The following is a 14820-nucleotide window of genomic DNA, read 5'->3' as shown; positions in this document are numbered from 1 at the left end:
AATGAGCTCTGATGTGAGGGGAAGGCATTCATTCTCTACTCTTCATGTTGACCATGTGTAAGGACTTTGCTAAATGACCACTCTTGGCCTCTTCTCAATCCTTTATTCACTTCATCCTATGAGAAAAGACCACATGGAGCTGATCTCTGAGCTTAGGAGAAGGAACTATTGACCATGAGTGGTTCTAATGTGCCCTAAATAGGGCACCGATCATTAATTTTTCCTTATAGGAATTGTGCCACTTGTTTTTCCTTTGGTAAGATAACTATGTCCTAAAATCCACTAGAATTAGGTGAAGGAACAGCCTTTAAAAATGTTTTCCTCTTACGTCAAAGACAGAAGGCTCTTGTTCTCGAGGTAATACATGCCTGAGAAATGTTACAGACTGAGACTAAAGTTAGGACAAACGTTTCATACTAAGCAGTGGAAAAGTGTTGATTAGGAACATATTCTAAAATGATAGGACAAAAACTTATGAACATGTTTTATCCTTCACAAAATTTGCAACAACTATGTATTAATTCAATGGACAAACCAAGAATGAGTCAAACGTTTATTTTACCAAATAGTGATTTTGGTAATACAGTACCTTGCACTTCATAGTTGACTTTCACAGCATGATCTTAGTAATTTTTGCAAAAAATGTCAAGGCATCAGGCACTTCCCACAAGGCCTCTTACAATTCTCTTTGAAATCATTATCTTTTGAAGTGTTAATTGTGTCATCATCTCTGTTGGATTTCTCTCCTGATAATGTTAATTTACATAGGTCATCATTTGTCCCCTTCAGGGAAGCCTGAGTTATTTTTTCAGTTTCATGAAGGCCTGTATACTTCCCAACATTTGCATCTTCACTTTGCATTGGTATGGTGCTCTATCGACACGATATTAACAATTAAGAAGACTCACCAACAAAAATAAGAATTCAACCTAACAGACACTACCTGAATGAAGACTGTCTTACAGTGGTCACTCATTTAAAGTTTTGACAATGCCAACTTTTACTTTCATATGTGTTCTAGCTGCAGGGACTCAAATAATGAATGAGGAAACAATGAGGACTGCATTACACATAAAAGCAGAATGAGGAAAGACTTCGGACAGGACGGCTTCCTTTGCAGCCATAGCAAAAACCTCAATGCTTGTCACATATTTTCAAGTTCACTCACATGAAGAGTTGCCTAGTATACTTATCTATTACCTGGAAGCTCTGTGTAACTCTGAAAGGTTCTTATTTTTTTTTCCTTTTTGGAAGTCTATCATTGATTCGATATTTATAAATAACTTAGTGGGAAGCTGTGGCAGCATCTGGTGGCTCCTCAATTATAATTCCTGCCCTCCTTTCTTACTCTAGAGGACAAAACAATCAGATTCTACTTTCTCACCTCACTTGAAGCTAGATTAGATGTGAGACTCAGTTTTGAATAATGAGATATAAGAAGTCTGTGGGAGACTTTCTAAGAAATAATATTTTCTTCCTGCTACAAAGAGAGAGGCACATGAAGAGAAAAATCCTGTCTCTGCTCTGGCTATTGCCCTTCCTTTGCCTTTGAATGTGGTCCAGTGAATATTTGATACCTGAAGCTGCAGTAGCCACCTTGAGACCTTGAGGTGACAAGTCTAAGAGTAAAAAGGCCAAGACCCTGAAGACTGTGGTGTGGAAGGATAGCAAGAATCTAAATTCCTGTTAATGTTACTGATTTACTGATTAACTGTGGCACGCACTTACCGCTGTAATCCTTGTTAAGTGAACTGTTTTTATGGCTTGTCTGCTGTTAATTGGGTTTTGGATTACTTGCCAGTGAAAGTGTCCTTAATGATACAAATTCATTTATTCAACAAATATGTCGCTAGTGCCTACTATGGGCCAGGCATGGACCCAAGAATATTGCAGTGAACAACGCTCAGCTCCTGCTCTTATGAAGCGTACATACTACTGCGAATGGGAAAGAGGTAAAAAATAATCACATAACAGGCTGTGGTAACTGCTGTGAAGAAACAGCATGATAAAGGGACAGAGTGTGTGTTATTCTACATGGAGGAGTTTGTGAAAGCCTCTCTGATGGGATATTTGAGCAGGGATCAGAAGGAAGTGAGGGAGCAAGCAGCAGGGGAATCAGTGAGGTCAGCAGCTTCCAGGCCTGTCCCTGATGACCTCCACTTCCTTATTCATGCCCTGTGTAGGCCCCTGCCCTGGAGTGTGACTTCCTGTCTCATTTCTAAAGAGAACAGGGCAGATGTGAAAGACAACACTTCCAATATTTGACTGCAAAAAGACTGTGACTTCTGGTGTGGACACCCTCTCTTTGTTTGCCCTGGGGGAAGCTAGTTGTCATACTGTGAGAGAGCCCCGTATAGGGATCCATGTGACAAAGGAGGCAGAGGACTACCAACAGCCACTTGAGTGAGCTTGAGAATGGATTCCCGAACCCCAGCTGAGCCTTCAGATAAAATGACAGCTTGACCTGGACCACAGATTGACTCCCAAGAGCCCTTGAGCCAAAGGCACACAGCTAAGCAACAATGCTGATTCCTGACGGCAGGAAACTAAAAGACAACAAATATTTACTGGTTTGGGGGCAATGTGTTATTTTACAATAGATAACTATCTGGGAGAAGGGCGTCCAGGCAGGGGTTACAAGTAAGGGCAAAGGCCCCAGGGCAGGAATGTACTAGGTGCAGTTAAGGAATAATGGCAAAGTGGCTGCAGTGGCTGGTGCAGAGAGAGCAAGGGGTAGAAGCACACATCAGAGGAGGTGGGGGGGGGTGGGCTCCGACAGCAAGGATTGCTGAGAAGCTGCTGTAGTTGTCTAGAACTCTCTGTCATGAGGGTATCCTATAACACACATTAAGGCATAAGTTATTAATAAGTCCTTTCTGTTTTCTCTGTGATGCTAAACTACACTTCTTTCTAATAGGCTGAATTTCATATAATTTCATTCCAATTTTTGCACAGAAATGGTCTCGCTTGGAAAGTGAGATAAGAAAAGGTGGAAAGTAATGGAAAATGGGCAAAAAGAAAATCACCTACTGAGGTCCTCTAAAGACCACCAATCCAATCCAGGTCTGAGCAGGATGAAACTCTAGACTCAACTGAGAGGAGGACAAGCTATGATTAACAGGTGTAACTGCCACCAGATTTTGGATATCAATATAGCACAGACAATGGGGCCATAGAGAAAACAGCTTATAGCAAAACAACATTACCTGTCTCATTTCCCCTCCAAAAAGAAGGGCAGATACACTCAGTGTTGCATGCACATGGTCAGGTTAGCCTAGGCCTGAGATACTAAGTCAAGACTTTTGTGTGTCCATCTCTTATTTTAATCCTTAAATTGTTATTCAAGAATTAACATTGTAGACAACGTTCAAAATATTTGGCTAGAGTATTTGGTAAATACCCTTTTGTTGGCTGAAAAACTGGCCCTAAAGAACAGAATCTAAGAATTATTATTAAAGATGCCTAATCATGATGCAGTAATCTCAGGGGTAGGTGGCTTTATCAAAAGTATTCAGACTGAGGCGGAGCCAAGATGGTGGCGTGAGTAGAGCAGCAGAAATCTCCTCCCAAAACCACATATATTTTTGAAAATACAACAAAAATAACTCTCCTTAAAAGAGAGACCAGAAGACACAGGACAACAGCCAGGCTACATCCACACCTGAGAGAACCCAGCGCCTCGCAAAGGGGTAAGATACAAGCCCCGGCCCGGCGGGACCCAAGCTCCCCTCACCCCAGCTCCCGGCGGGAGGAGAGGAGTCGGAGCGGGGAGGGAGAGGGAGCCCAGGACTGCTAAACACCCAGCCCTAGCGATCCACACCAGAGAGCAGACACAGTGCGTGCATGGGGTGCTGGAAACTAGGGAAACAGGACAGTAAGACCTGTGAGCGGGTCCCTGCAGCCAGCATCCCGGGAACAAAGAAAAGCGAGTGCTTTTTGAAAGTCTTAAAAGGACAGGGACCCCACAGCTGGACGGGAGCGTCCCGGGACACTTAGCCCAGCAACTGGGAATCCAGGGGAACTCTGGGCACTCTAACCTCCTGGGCAGCAGGGCGGCTCGGAGGCCCCTCACGGAGATAAACAGCCTCCTGGCCGTTTCCCCTCCAACACGGCTCCACCATATCGGAGAAGCAGCCCGAGGCAGGCCATACCCACAGCAACTGTGGAGCTAAACTATATAGCGGCCGGGCAAGAATCAGAGGTCCTGTCTGTGCGCAGCTGCACAGCATAAGCCACTAGAGGTCGCTGTCCTCCCAGGAGAGGAAGGCCACAAACCAACAAGAAGGGAAGTTCTTCCAGCCGTTACTCGTGCCAGCTCCGCAAACTATCCCTTTCGCCATGAAAGGGCAGAATTTGAGGCAGACAAAGATCACAGAGACAACAACTGAGAAGGAGATAGACCTAACCAGTCTCCGTGAAAAAAAATTCAAAATAAAAATCATAAACATGCTGACAGAGCTGCAGAGAAATATGCAGGAGCTAAGGGATGAAGTCCGGAGGGAGATTACAGAAGTGAAACAAACTCTGGAAGGATTTATAAGCAGAATGGATAAGATGCAAGAGGCCATTGATGGAATAGAAACCAGAGAACACGAACGCATAGAAGTTGACACAGAGAGAGATAAAAGGACCTCCAGGAATGAAACAATATTAAGAGAACTTTGTGACCAATTAGAAAGGAACAATATCTGCATTATAGGGGTACCAGAAGAAGAAGAGAGAGAAAAAGGGATAGAAAGTGTCCTTGAAGAAATAATTGCTGAGAAATTCCCCAAACTGGGGGAGGAAACAGTTAGTCAGACTATGGAAGTACACAGAACTCCCAACAGAAAGGACCCAAAGAAGACAACACCAAGACATATAATAATTAAAATGACAAAGATTAAGGACAAGGACAGAGTATTAAAGGCAGCCAGAGAGAAAAAAAAGGTTACCTACAAAGGAAAACCCAACAGGTTATCTCATCAGACTTCTCAACAGAAGAGAATGGCATGATATATTTAATGCAATGAAACAGAAGGGCCTTGAAACAACGATACTGTATCCAGCATGATTATCATTTAAATATGAAGGAGGGATTAAACAATTCCCAGACAAGCAAAAGTTGAGGGAATTTGCCTCCCACAAATCACCTCTACAGGGTATTTTAGAGGGACTGCTCTAGATGGGAGCACTCCTAAAAAGAGCACAGAACAAAACAACCAACATATGAAGAATGGAGGAGGAGGAATAAAAAGGGAGAGAAATAATCATCAGGCTGCATTTATAATAGCTCAATAAGCGAGTTAAGTTAGACAGTAAGGTAGTAAAGAAGCTAACCTTGAACCTCTGGTAACCATGAATCTAAAGCCTGCAATGGCAATAAGTACATATCTTTCAATAATCATCTTAAATGTAAATGGACTGAATGCACCAATCAAAAGATACAGAGAAACAGAATGGATAAAAAAGCAAGACCCATCTATGCTGCTTACAAGAGACTCACCTCAAACCCAAAGACATGCACAGATTAAAAGTTAAGGGATGGAAAAAGATATTTCATGCAAACAGTAGGGAGAAAAAAGCAGGTGTTGCAATACTAGTATCAGACAAAATAGACTTCAAAACAAAGAAAGTAACAAGAGACAAAGAAGGACACTACATAATGATAAAGGGCTCAGTCCAACAAGAGGATATAACCATTATAAACATATATATACCGAATACAGAAGCACCAATATATGAGAAACAAATACTAACAGAACTAAAGGAGGAAATAGAATGCAATGCATTCATTTTGGGAGACTTTTCATACCACTCACTCCAAAGGACAGATCCACCAGACAGAAAATAAGTAAGGACACAGAGGCACTGAACAACACACTAGAACAGATGGACCTAATAGACATCTATAGAACTCTACATCCAAAAGCAACAGGATACACATTCTTCTCAAGTGCACATGGAACATTCTCCAGAATAGACCACATACTAGGCCACAAAAAGAGCCTCAGTAAATCCAAAAGACTGAAATCCTACCAATAAACTTTTCAGACCACAAAGGTATAAAAGTAGAAATAAATTGTACAAAGAAAGCAAAAAGGCCCACAAACACATAGAGGCTTAACAACATGCTCCTAAATAATCAATGGATCAATGACCAAATTAAAATGGGAGATCCAGCAATATATGGAAACAAATGACAACAACAACACAAAGCCCCAACTTCTGAGGGATGCAGCAACAGGAGTCTTAAGAGGCAAGTACATAGCAATCCAGGCATATTTAAAGAAGGAAGAACAATCCCAAATGAATAGTCTAATGTCACAATTATCGAAATTGGAAAAAGAAGAACAAATGAGGACAAAGGTCAGCAGACGAAGGGACATAATAAAGATCAGAGATGAAATAAATAAAATCGAGAAGAATAAAACAATAGAAAAAAAATCAATGAAACCAAGAGCTGGTTCTTTGAGAAAATAAACAAAACAGATAAGCCTCTAGCCAGACTTATCAAGAGTAAAAGAGAGTCAACACACATCAACAGAATCAGAAACGAGAAAGGAAAAATCACAATGGACCCCACAGAAATACAAAGAATCATTAGAGAATATTATGAAAACCTATATGCTAACAACCTGGAAAACCTAGGAGAAATGGACAACTTCCTAGAAAAATACAACCTTCCAAGACTGACCCAGAAAGAAACAGAAAATCTAAACAGACCAATTACCAGCAACGAAATTGAAGCGGTAATCAAAAAACTACCAAAGAACAAAACCCCCGGGGCCAGATGGATTTACTTCAGAATTTCATCAGACACAAAGAGAAGACATAATACCCATTCTCCTTAAAGTTTTCCAAAAAATAGAAGAGAAGGGAATACTCCCAAACTCATTCTATGAAGCCAACATCAACCAAATACCAAAACCAGGAAAAGACTCCACCAAAAAGGAAAACTACAGACCAATATCCCTGACGAATGTAGATGCAAAAATACTCAACAAAATTCAAAATTCAAAATTACAACAAAAATACAACAAAAGGATCATACACCATGACCAAGTGGGATTCATCCCAGGGATGCAAGGATGGTACAACATTCGAAAATCCATCAACATCATGCACCACATCAACAGAAAAAAGGACAAAAACCACATGATCATCTCCATAGATGCTGAAAAAGCATTCAACAAAATTCAACATCCATTCATGATAAAAACTCTCAACAAAATGGGCATAGAGGGCAAGTACCTCAACATAATAAAGGCCATATATGATAAACCCACAGCTAACATCATACTGAACAGTGAGAGGCTGAAAGCTTTTCCTCTAAGATCGGGAACAAGACAGGGATGCCCACTCTCCCCACTGTTATTCAACATAGTACTGGAGGTCCTAGCCACGGCAATTAGACAAAACAAAGAAAGACATGGAATCCAGATTGGTAAAGAAGAAGTCAAACTGTCACTATTTGCAGATGACATGATACTGTACATAAAAGACTCCACTCCAAAACTACTAGAACTAATATTGGAATTCAGCAAAGTTGTAGGATACAAAATTAACACACAGAACTCTGTGGCTTTCCTATACACCAACAATGAACTAATAGAAAGAGAAATCAGGAAAACAATTCCATTCACAATTGCATCAAAAAGAATAAAATACCTAGGAATAAACTTAAGCAAGGAAGTGAAAGAGCAATACCCTGAAAACTATAAGACACTTTTAAGAGAAATTAAAGAGGACACTAACAAATGGAAACTCATCCCATGCCCTTGGCTAGGAAGAATTAATATCGTCAAAATGGCCATTCTGCCCAAACCAATATACAGATTCAATGCAATCCCTATCAAATTACCGACAGCATTCTTCATTGAACTGGAACAAACAGTTCAAAAATTCATATGGAACCACCAAAGACCCCAAATAGCCAAAGCAATCCTGAGAAGGAAGAATAAACTGAGGGGGATCTCGCTCCCCAACTTCAAGCTCTACTACAAAGCCACCGTAATCAAGACAATTTGGTATTGGCACAAGAACAGAGCCACAGACCAGTGGAACAGAATAAAGACTCCAGACATTAACCCAAACATATATGGCCAATTAATATAAGATAAAGGAGCCATGGACATACAATGGGGAAATGACAGTCTCTTCAACAGATGGTGCTGGCAAAACTGGACAGCTACATGTAAGAGAATGAAACTGGATCACTGTCTAACCCCAAACACAAAAGTAAATTCGAAATGGATCAAAGACCTGAATGTAAGTCATGAAACCATAAAACTCTTATAAGAAAACATAGACAAAAATCTCATGGACATAAACATGAGTGACTTTTTCATGAACATATGTCCCCGGGCAAGGGAAACAAAAGCAAAAATGAACACGTGGGACTATATCAAGCTAAAAAGCTTCTGTACAGCAAAGGACACCATCAATAGAACAAAAAGGTATCCTACAGTATGGGAAAATATATTCATAAATGATAGATCCAATAAAGGGCTGACATCCAAAATATATAAAGAGCTAACACACCTCAGCAAACAAAAAGCAAATGATCCAATTAAAAAATGGGCAGAGGACCTGAAAAGACAGTTCTCTAAAGAAATTCAGATGGCCAACAGACACATGAAAAGATGCTCCACATTGCTTGTCATCAGAGAAATGCAAATTAAAACCACAATGAGATATCACCTCACACCAGTAAGGATCGCCATCATCGAAAAGACAATCAACAACAAATGTTGGCAAGGTTGTGGGGAAAGGAGAACCCTCCTACACTGCTGGGGGGAATGTAAATTAGTTCAACCATTGTGGAAAACAGTATGGAGGTTCCTCAAAATGCTCAAAATAGACTTACCATTTGACCCAGGAATTCCACTTCTCGGAATTTACCCTAAGAATGCAGCACTCCAGTTTGAAAAAGACAGATGCACCCCTATGTTCATCGCTGCACTATTTACAATAGCCAAGATATGGAAGCAACCTAAATGTCCATCAGTAGATGAATGGATAAAGAAGATGTGCTACATATACACAATGGAATATTACTCAGCCAGAAGAAAAAAACAGATCCTACCATTTGCAACAACATGGATGGAGCTAGAGGGTATTATGCTCAGTGAAATAAGCCAGGCGGAGAAAGACAAGTACCAAATGATTGCACTCATATGTAGAGTATAAGAACAACGGAAAACTGAAGGGACAAAACAGCAGCAGAATCACAGAACCCAAGAATGGACTAATAGTTACCAAAGGGATAGGGACTGGGGAGGATGGGTGGGAAGGGAGGGACAAGGGCGGGGGAAAAAGAAAGGGGAAAAAAAAAATCATAGGGATAAAGGAAAATAGTATCAGCTGTGCTAAAGGATGTATTAATTATCTGTGGTCATTATTTCACAATCTTTGTGTAAGTGTATATATAATTCATATGTATATCTCTATATAAGTTGTACACATTAAAGATGTATATTTTATTTGCCAAAAAAGGTTAGCAGTGTGATTAAAACAAAAAAAACAAAAACAAAAAAATAAATAAAAAAGTAAAAAATAAGTGAAATGAGTTCGGTACCAATGGGGGAAAAAAAAGTATTAAGATTTGGTTGAGCTTTAAAAAGTCACTCTAGAATGTACAAACAAACATTGTAGAAGAAGCTACATTAAATCTTACATTTAGGGTTCTCTAAATGATAGGGGGTGAAGAAAATTCATAAAGGCCAGTTTTCTCAATATAGGCTGTGAAATGAAACCAGAGACCCCATTCGATTGCACCACTTTTTTTCACAAAGCACCCAGAAAAGTGGTGGTAACTTTATTGTTGAAAATTTGGTAAGAAACTATGGTTTGTTTGGAAAGTAACCCTAGACAAAAGATAACATGATTTCAAGAATGAAGCACAGCATCATAGCAATTACCAGTAAGTACAGAACTGAATTCTGAAGGCTATTAAATTGTCCTGGGACGAGCTACTATTTACCCTACTCAGAGGACAAAAGAAGATAAATCTATTTTTATCCTCTCATAAAACCTCAGCTCCATAAAGGAGGCAGCACTGGTCTCCACAAATCTATTATCAGGAACAAAACATAACGGCGTTGATAAAGATAAAAGTGACCAGCATACTTCTTCCTGAGAAGTTCTGAAATGCGACTGATCACTCTAGTCTGATTCATGAATTCCGGAAAAGACAGGAGAAGGAAAACTACAAGGTGTTTCTAGTTGTGGGCAGAGATGGCAAAACCTCTCCCTCTCTTCCCCAACCGCCTCCCACCGCCCCCACCATAGCCTATGTTGGAGGAGCTCCGTAGAATTAGACTTGGCTCCATTACAGGCTCTGCCTTTTTTTTTTTCTCCTTCCTGTGCAACTATAGACAAGTCAGGACGCTCGGAACTGTATTCTAACTGCAAAGGTCTTTGGCACGACGATGGAGGGAATTTCGGTGCAGAGAGTGGCAATGACTTGCCCAAACTCACAGCCCACAGCAAAACTCGAATTCAAACCCGGGTAAAACCAACCACTCAGTTTTCACGAATAAATGGAAGAAGAACGATGTCCACACAGCATTGCTTCCGGAAACTTGGAAGACCAGATGCGGGCCAAACAGCTGTGCATCACTTCCTAAAGCGCCAAAACGTCGTGGAAGATCACTGCCAAGTGGCGATGCAGAGCCAGGACTGCAGCCCCAGCCCAAGTAGGCGCCTCAGTCCTGCACCGCGGGCGCCGCCATCCAGACCCAACTCCATAGAGCAGACGCCCCCTCGGCCAGCGCGGCCCAGCCACGGGAGGGCGTATAAAGGAGGCGGCGCGCGCATCGCGCCGCGACTCACCTGTCACTTGGGCCGCGCCAGGGCGCGCAAGGCCGGCGATCACGAGCGGAGTGGGCGCCCCGTCCTCACCCTTCAGTCTTCGCAAGGATCCCCTTTTTGCCCTAGCCCCGGATCTTCTGCCGGTCGGACCCGGCTTCCGCCCCGGGGGGGGGGGGCCCTGGCCGTCACATGACCAAAGGGGCGGAGAGCTGGGCGGGGCATCATGTGACCATTTGGCGGCGACAGATGATGACGCATGAACCCGCGCTCCGCGTTTCAGCTGCAAAGGGAGGAGTTAAGGAAGGAGTTGGGGTCTTGTCTGGGAAGTCGGGGTGCAGCCAGACGGATCTAGGTCGGGCAGCCAGGTAAGTCAGAAGCGGGGGATGGCGAGGAGGGGGGTAGCGGGAGGTGTCTCCTCCTTCTCGTGCGCTCCGCAGCTGCCCTGAGCTGGGCTCTCTGGACCTGGGCTTTGGTCCTGGTTCTTTTCACCTTTAGCAGTGAGGCTGCGGCAGTTGACCTACCTCTCCGGGACGTCATCTCTCCATCCTTCAGCCCAAGTGTGGGGGGGAAAAGATCAGGAATTCTTCGTGCGGACTAATCTGGTTTCAGCTTTGAAATCAGGGCCTTGGGCAGCGCGTTTAAGTAAACACTCTGAGCCTCAGTTTCCTTTTCTCGTCTGTAAATGGTTGTGAGGATTAGCGATGAGAATGAAGTTCCCGGGCACCAGTTTATGGGCACGGGGAGCCCGAAGGGTGGTTGCCATTACAGTTTTAACTGGCCAAATGTTTACTGATACCTATTTAGTGTAAGGAGCGGTTTTATATGCTGGAGAATATGTCAGACTTCTAGTTCTAGTGGCTTCCAGGGTGAAGGAGTGGCAGACAGACGAGCAAATAGTTCTGATGAGCGTTACCGAGTTTTATAATAGAAGTGTGCATGTGATTGTGATAGGCATTGTGGTAGCAGGAGGCAAGGAATGAGCGGTCGCTTGTGCACATAAGAGAAGTCTTCGCAAAGAAAGTTTTGTTTTGAAACAGAAGACACAGCTCTGGCTGAACTTGGATAGTCCCCTGTAGATGTAAGGTGGTCAGCCTAGGGTCTATAAATTGTTGTGTATCTACTACTGTGTTGTACAGGAAGATGAGAAGAGGCAACAGTAGAGAAGTGTTTTTACATTAGCTGGTAATTGGTCTTGCTTACAGAAAAAAAATCTTACAGACCTGCTACGGCCAGAATGTTTGTGTCCCTTCCCCACCCCACATCTGGTACATTGAAATCCTGGCGCCAGTTTCTGGGTTTTAGGAGATGGGGCCTTTTGAAGGTGCTTAGATCAGGAGGATGGAGCCCTCATGAATGGGGTTAGTCCCATTATAAAAGAGGCTCCAGAGAACTCCCTTCCCTTTCTACCTTGTGAAAACAAAGAGTAAGAAGGCATGGGCTATGACCAGGAGGAGGGCTTTCACCAGAATGTGACCATGCAGGCTCCTTGATCTTGGACTTCCCAGCCTCCAGAATTGTGAGAAATAAATGTCCATTTATAAGGTGCCCAATCTGTGGTATTTTATTACAGCAGTCTGAATGGCTTAAGACAAGGCCTGTAAGGGGAGGCACAATAACATGCTAGGGAAAAACTCGGCAAATACATAACCTTGTTTTATTATTGGAGACCATAGGTACAGGGAACAAAAAGATCGTTGTTACTTGGGGAAGGCTTCAAGAGGAGGTTGATTTAAACCGGGATTTCTCAACCACTGCACTATTGACATTTGAGGCCAGGTAATTCTTTGCTGGGGGAGGGGGTTGTCCTATGAATTGTGTACTTTGCTATACTTAGTGGGAGAAATAGGGAAAAGTGGGTCTACTTCATCTTTCCTCTCCATCCATTCTCTTAACTTCTCAGGCTAAATCTTTTCCCTTGAAAAACTCCAGAATTACAGAAGGAAATTTTCTCCAGATCTCTGTAAGAGGAAAGTTTCATTGGAGTAATGTGAATTTTGCGTTCAGATAATAAGGATAGCTAACATGTTGTATACACTTTGCATTTTACTGGATTGTATTAATTCTTACATACACTGTGCCTTGGCAGTTTGAGCTGCTATAAAAAAAAATACCATAGATTGGTGGCTTAAAAAAACGGAAATTTATTTCTTGCATTTTTGGAGACTGGAAGTCTGAGATGAGGGTGCTGGCATATTTGGATCTGGGCTCTTGTGACTTGCAGAAGGCCCCTTTCTCACTGTGTCCTTACGTGGTAGAGAGCAAGCAAGCCATGTTGTTTCTTCCTCTTCTAATAAGGACATTAATCTCTTCAGGAGGGCCCCAAGTTCATGCATAACATAATCTGAACCTAAAAGCCACCTTTCCAAATATTATCCAAATACATTGGGGTTAGGGCTTCAACATACATATTTTGGGGAGGACTCAATGATCTCAATGTTCTCCATACTTGTTTGGCCCTAAGGAACATTAGGGTGTTCATAAAAATACACATTCCTCAGAAAGTCCTTAGTAATGCTGTGAGGTAAGTATGATTATTTCCTTTTTTACAAAGGAGCAAACTGAAGATAGAGAAGTTAAACAACTTAACCAAGGCCATACAGCCTTAAAAGGCATGGGCAGGACAGAATTTCCAGGCATCTATGTCCAGTGTCCACTTTCTTAACACTGCTCTGTATTGTTGCTCACAGCATTATAATGATGAAGTTGACGGTAATGTTCATTTCCACTTTTAAAGACTTACCCGCTTTATTATACTTGTTAACGCATTCAATCATCACAGTAATCCTTGAGGTACACACTAGATCATTCCTATTTTACAGAAGGGAAAAGTGAAGCATTAAGAGATTAAATAACTTGATTAAAGCCATTCAGTTATTCAAGTGACAATGTCAAGCTGTGAACTCAGGAAATCTGGCTCCAGAGGCTGCAAGCTTAATCCCTACTTTATATCGCCTCCATGTTTTACTCTATCATGTAGCTAGCATTTATTTTAGTGTAAGCATGTTTCATGTTACCGTTAAGTAAAATTGATATTTCAGTGAGATATGCCCTGTTTATACTATGGCTTGCCCACCTCTTGTTTACCTCCTAGTTCATAGAAATAGTACACTTTGATAATTATTTCTCCAGAACTGTGCTGTCCAGGGTAATAGCTACTAGCCACGTGTGGTTATTTAAAGTTAAGTTGATTAAATAATACTTAAAATTCAGTTCCTCGGTCATGCTAACCACATTTCTGGTAATCGATAGTCATATGTGCCTAGTGTCCACTATATTGGAAAGTGAAGATTATAGAACATTTTTGTCATGGCAGAAAGTTCTATTGGACAGCAGTGTTCTAGACAATTTAGAGTAACACCCAAATCAAGACTGACTAGAAAACTGAATACTTGAACCATATCATTTGATCCTTGCAGGACTGTGTTTTATGACTAACAATTGGTGCCGTAACAAGTAAGCCCCAAATCTAAATGGTCTTGCTTTTATTTTTGGCTTTGCACAATTTAAGTTTTTATATCTTTCATGTGTGGAGCCTGATTGGTGGGCAGTGTTGCACCAAGCAGTGATATAGTATCCTAGTGATCCTCCATCTTCACTTATAGCCTCTGAGGTCACTGTGCTGCTTGTTTCCAGCTATCAGATGGGAAATATTATTGACAAAGTGTGTGGTTTTAATGGACTGAGCCTGGAAATGGCTTATATGGTTGAAGGGGAAATGAGTTTGATGGGCACGGAGCTAGTATCTGCCACAAGCATCTTGTTCTTAGCTTACCCTGAGGAATAACTTAAGAAACAGTCCTAGGAAGCTTATTATTGCATCCATTGTAAGGCTATTATTGAGGATATCTTTTATGACTCTTATTTATCTCATATATGATGACCCATGCAACTTTGATTGCCATGGAAAGATTTATTTTTCCTGAGTTCATCTTTACGGAGAATGAGAATCCTATAACTCACTTTTTAATCAGGAAACTCATAGCTATGTAGAATCCTAAAGAATTCTAACCCTTGCATGATTGCATT

The 14820-nt window shown here is 41.7% G+C and overlaps 1 protein-coding gene across 5 annotated transcripts in view; it reads left to right on the top strand.

Moving 5' to 3' along the window:
• Positions 1–10836: 10836 nt before the first annotated feature.
• NSMCE2 (NSE2 (MMS21) homolog, SMC5-SMC6 complex SUMO ligase) overlaps positions 10837–14820 on the top strand; it is a 208962-nt gene continuing 204978 nt past the window's right edge. For 3 of the 5 annotated variants that reach the window (XR_008996166.1, XR_008996167.1, XM_057497747.1), the window contains exon 1: positions 10837–11159. Coding sequence is in view for 1 of the 5 variants with exons in the window: in XM_057497747.1 (XP_057353730.1) it covers positions 10984–11159 (176 nt within the window). In the remaining 4 variants the exon portion in view is untranslated. The remainder of the gene's footprint in view (positions 11160–14820) is intronic. The other 2 variants (XR_008996168.1, XM_057497746.1) reach the window with 2 other exon arrangements.

This window comes from Manis pentadactyla, chromosome 3 (assembly GCF_030020395.1).
Source record: "Manis pentadactyla isolate mManPen7 chromosome 3, mManPen7.hap1, whole genome shotgun sequence".
In the NCBI taxonomy this organism is placed as follows: domain Eukaryota; kingdom Metazoa; phylum Chordata; class Mammalia; order Pholidota; family Manidae; genus Manis; species Manis pentadactyla.
The sequence above is the reverse complement of the archived record's forward strand: the minus strand, read 5'-3'. Positions and strand labels throughout refer to the sequence as shown.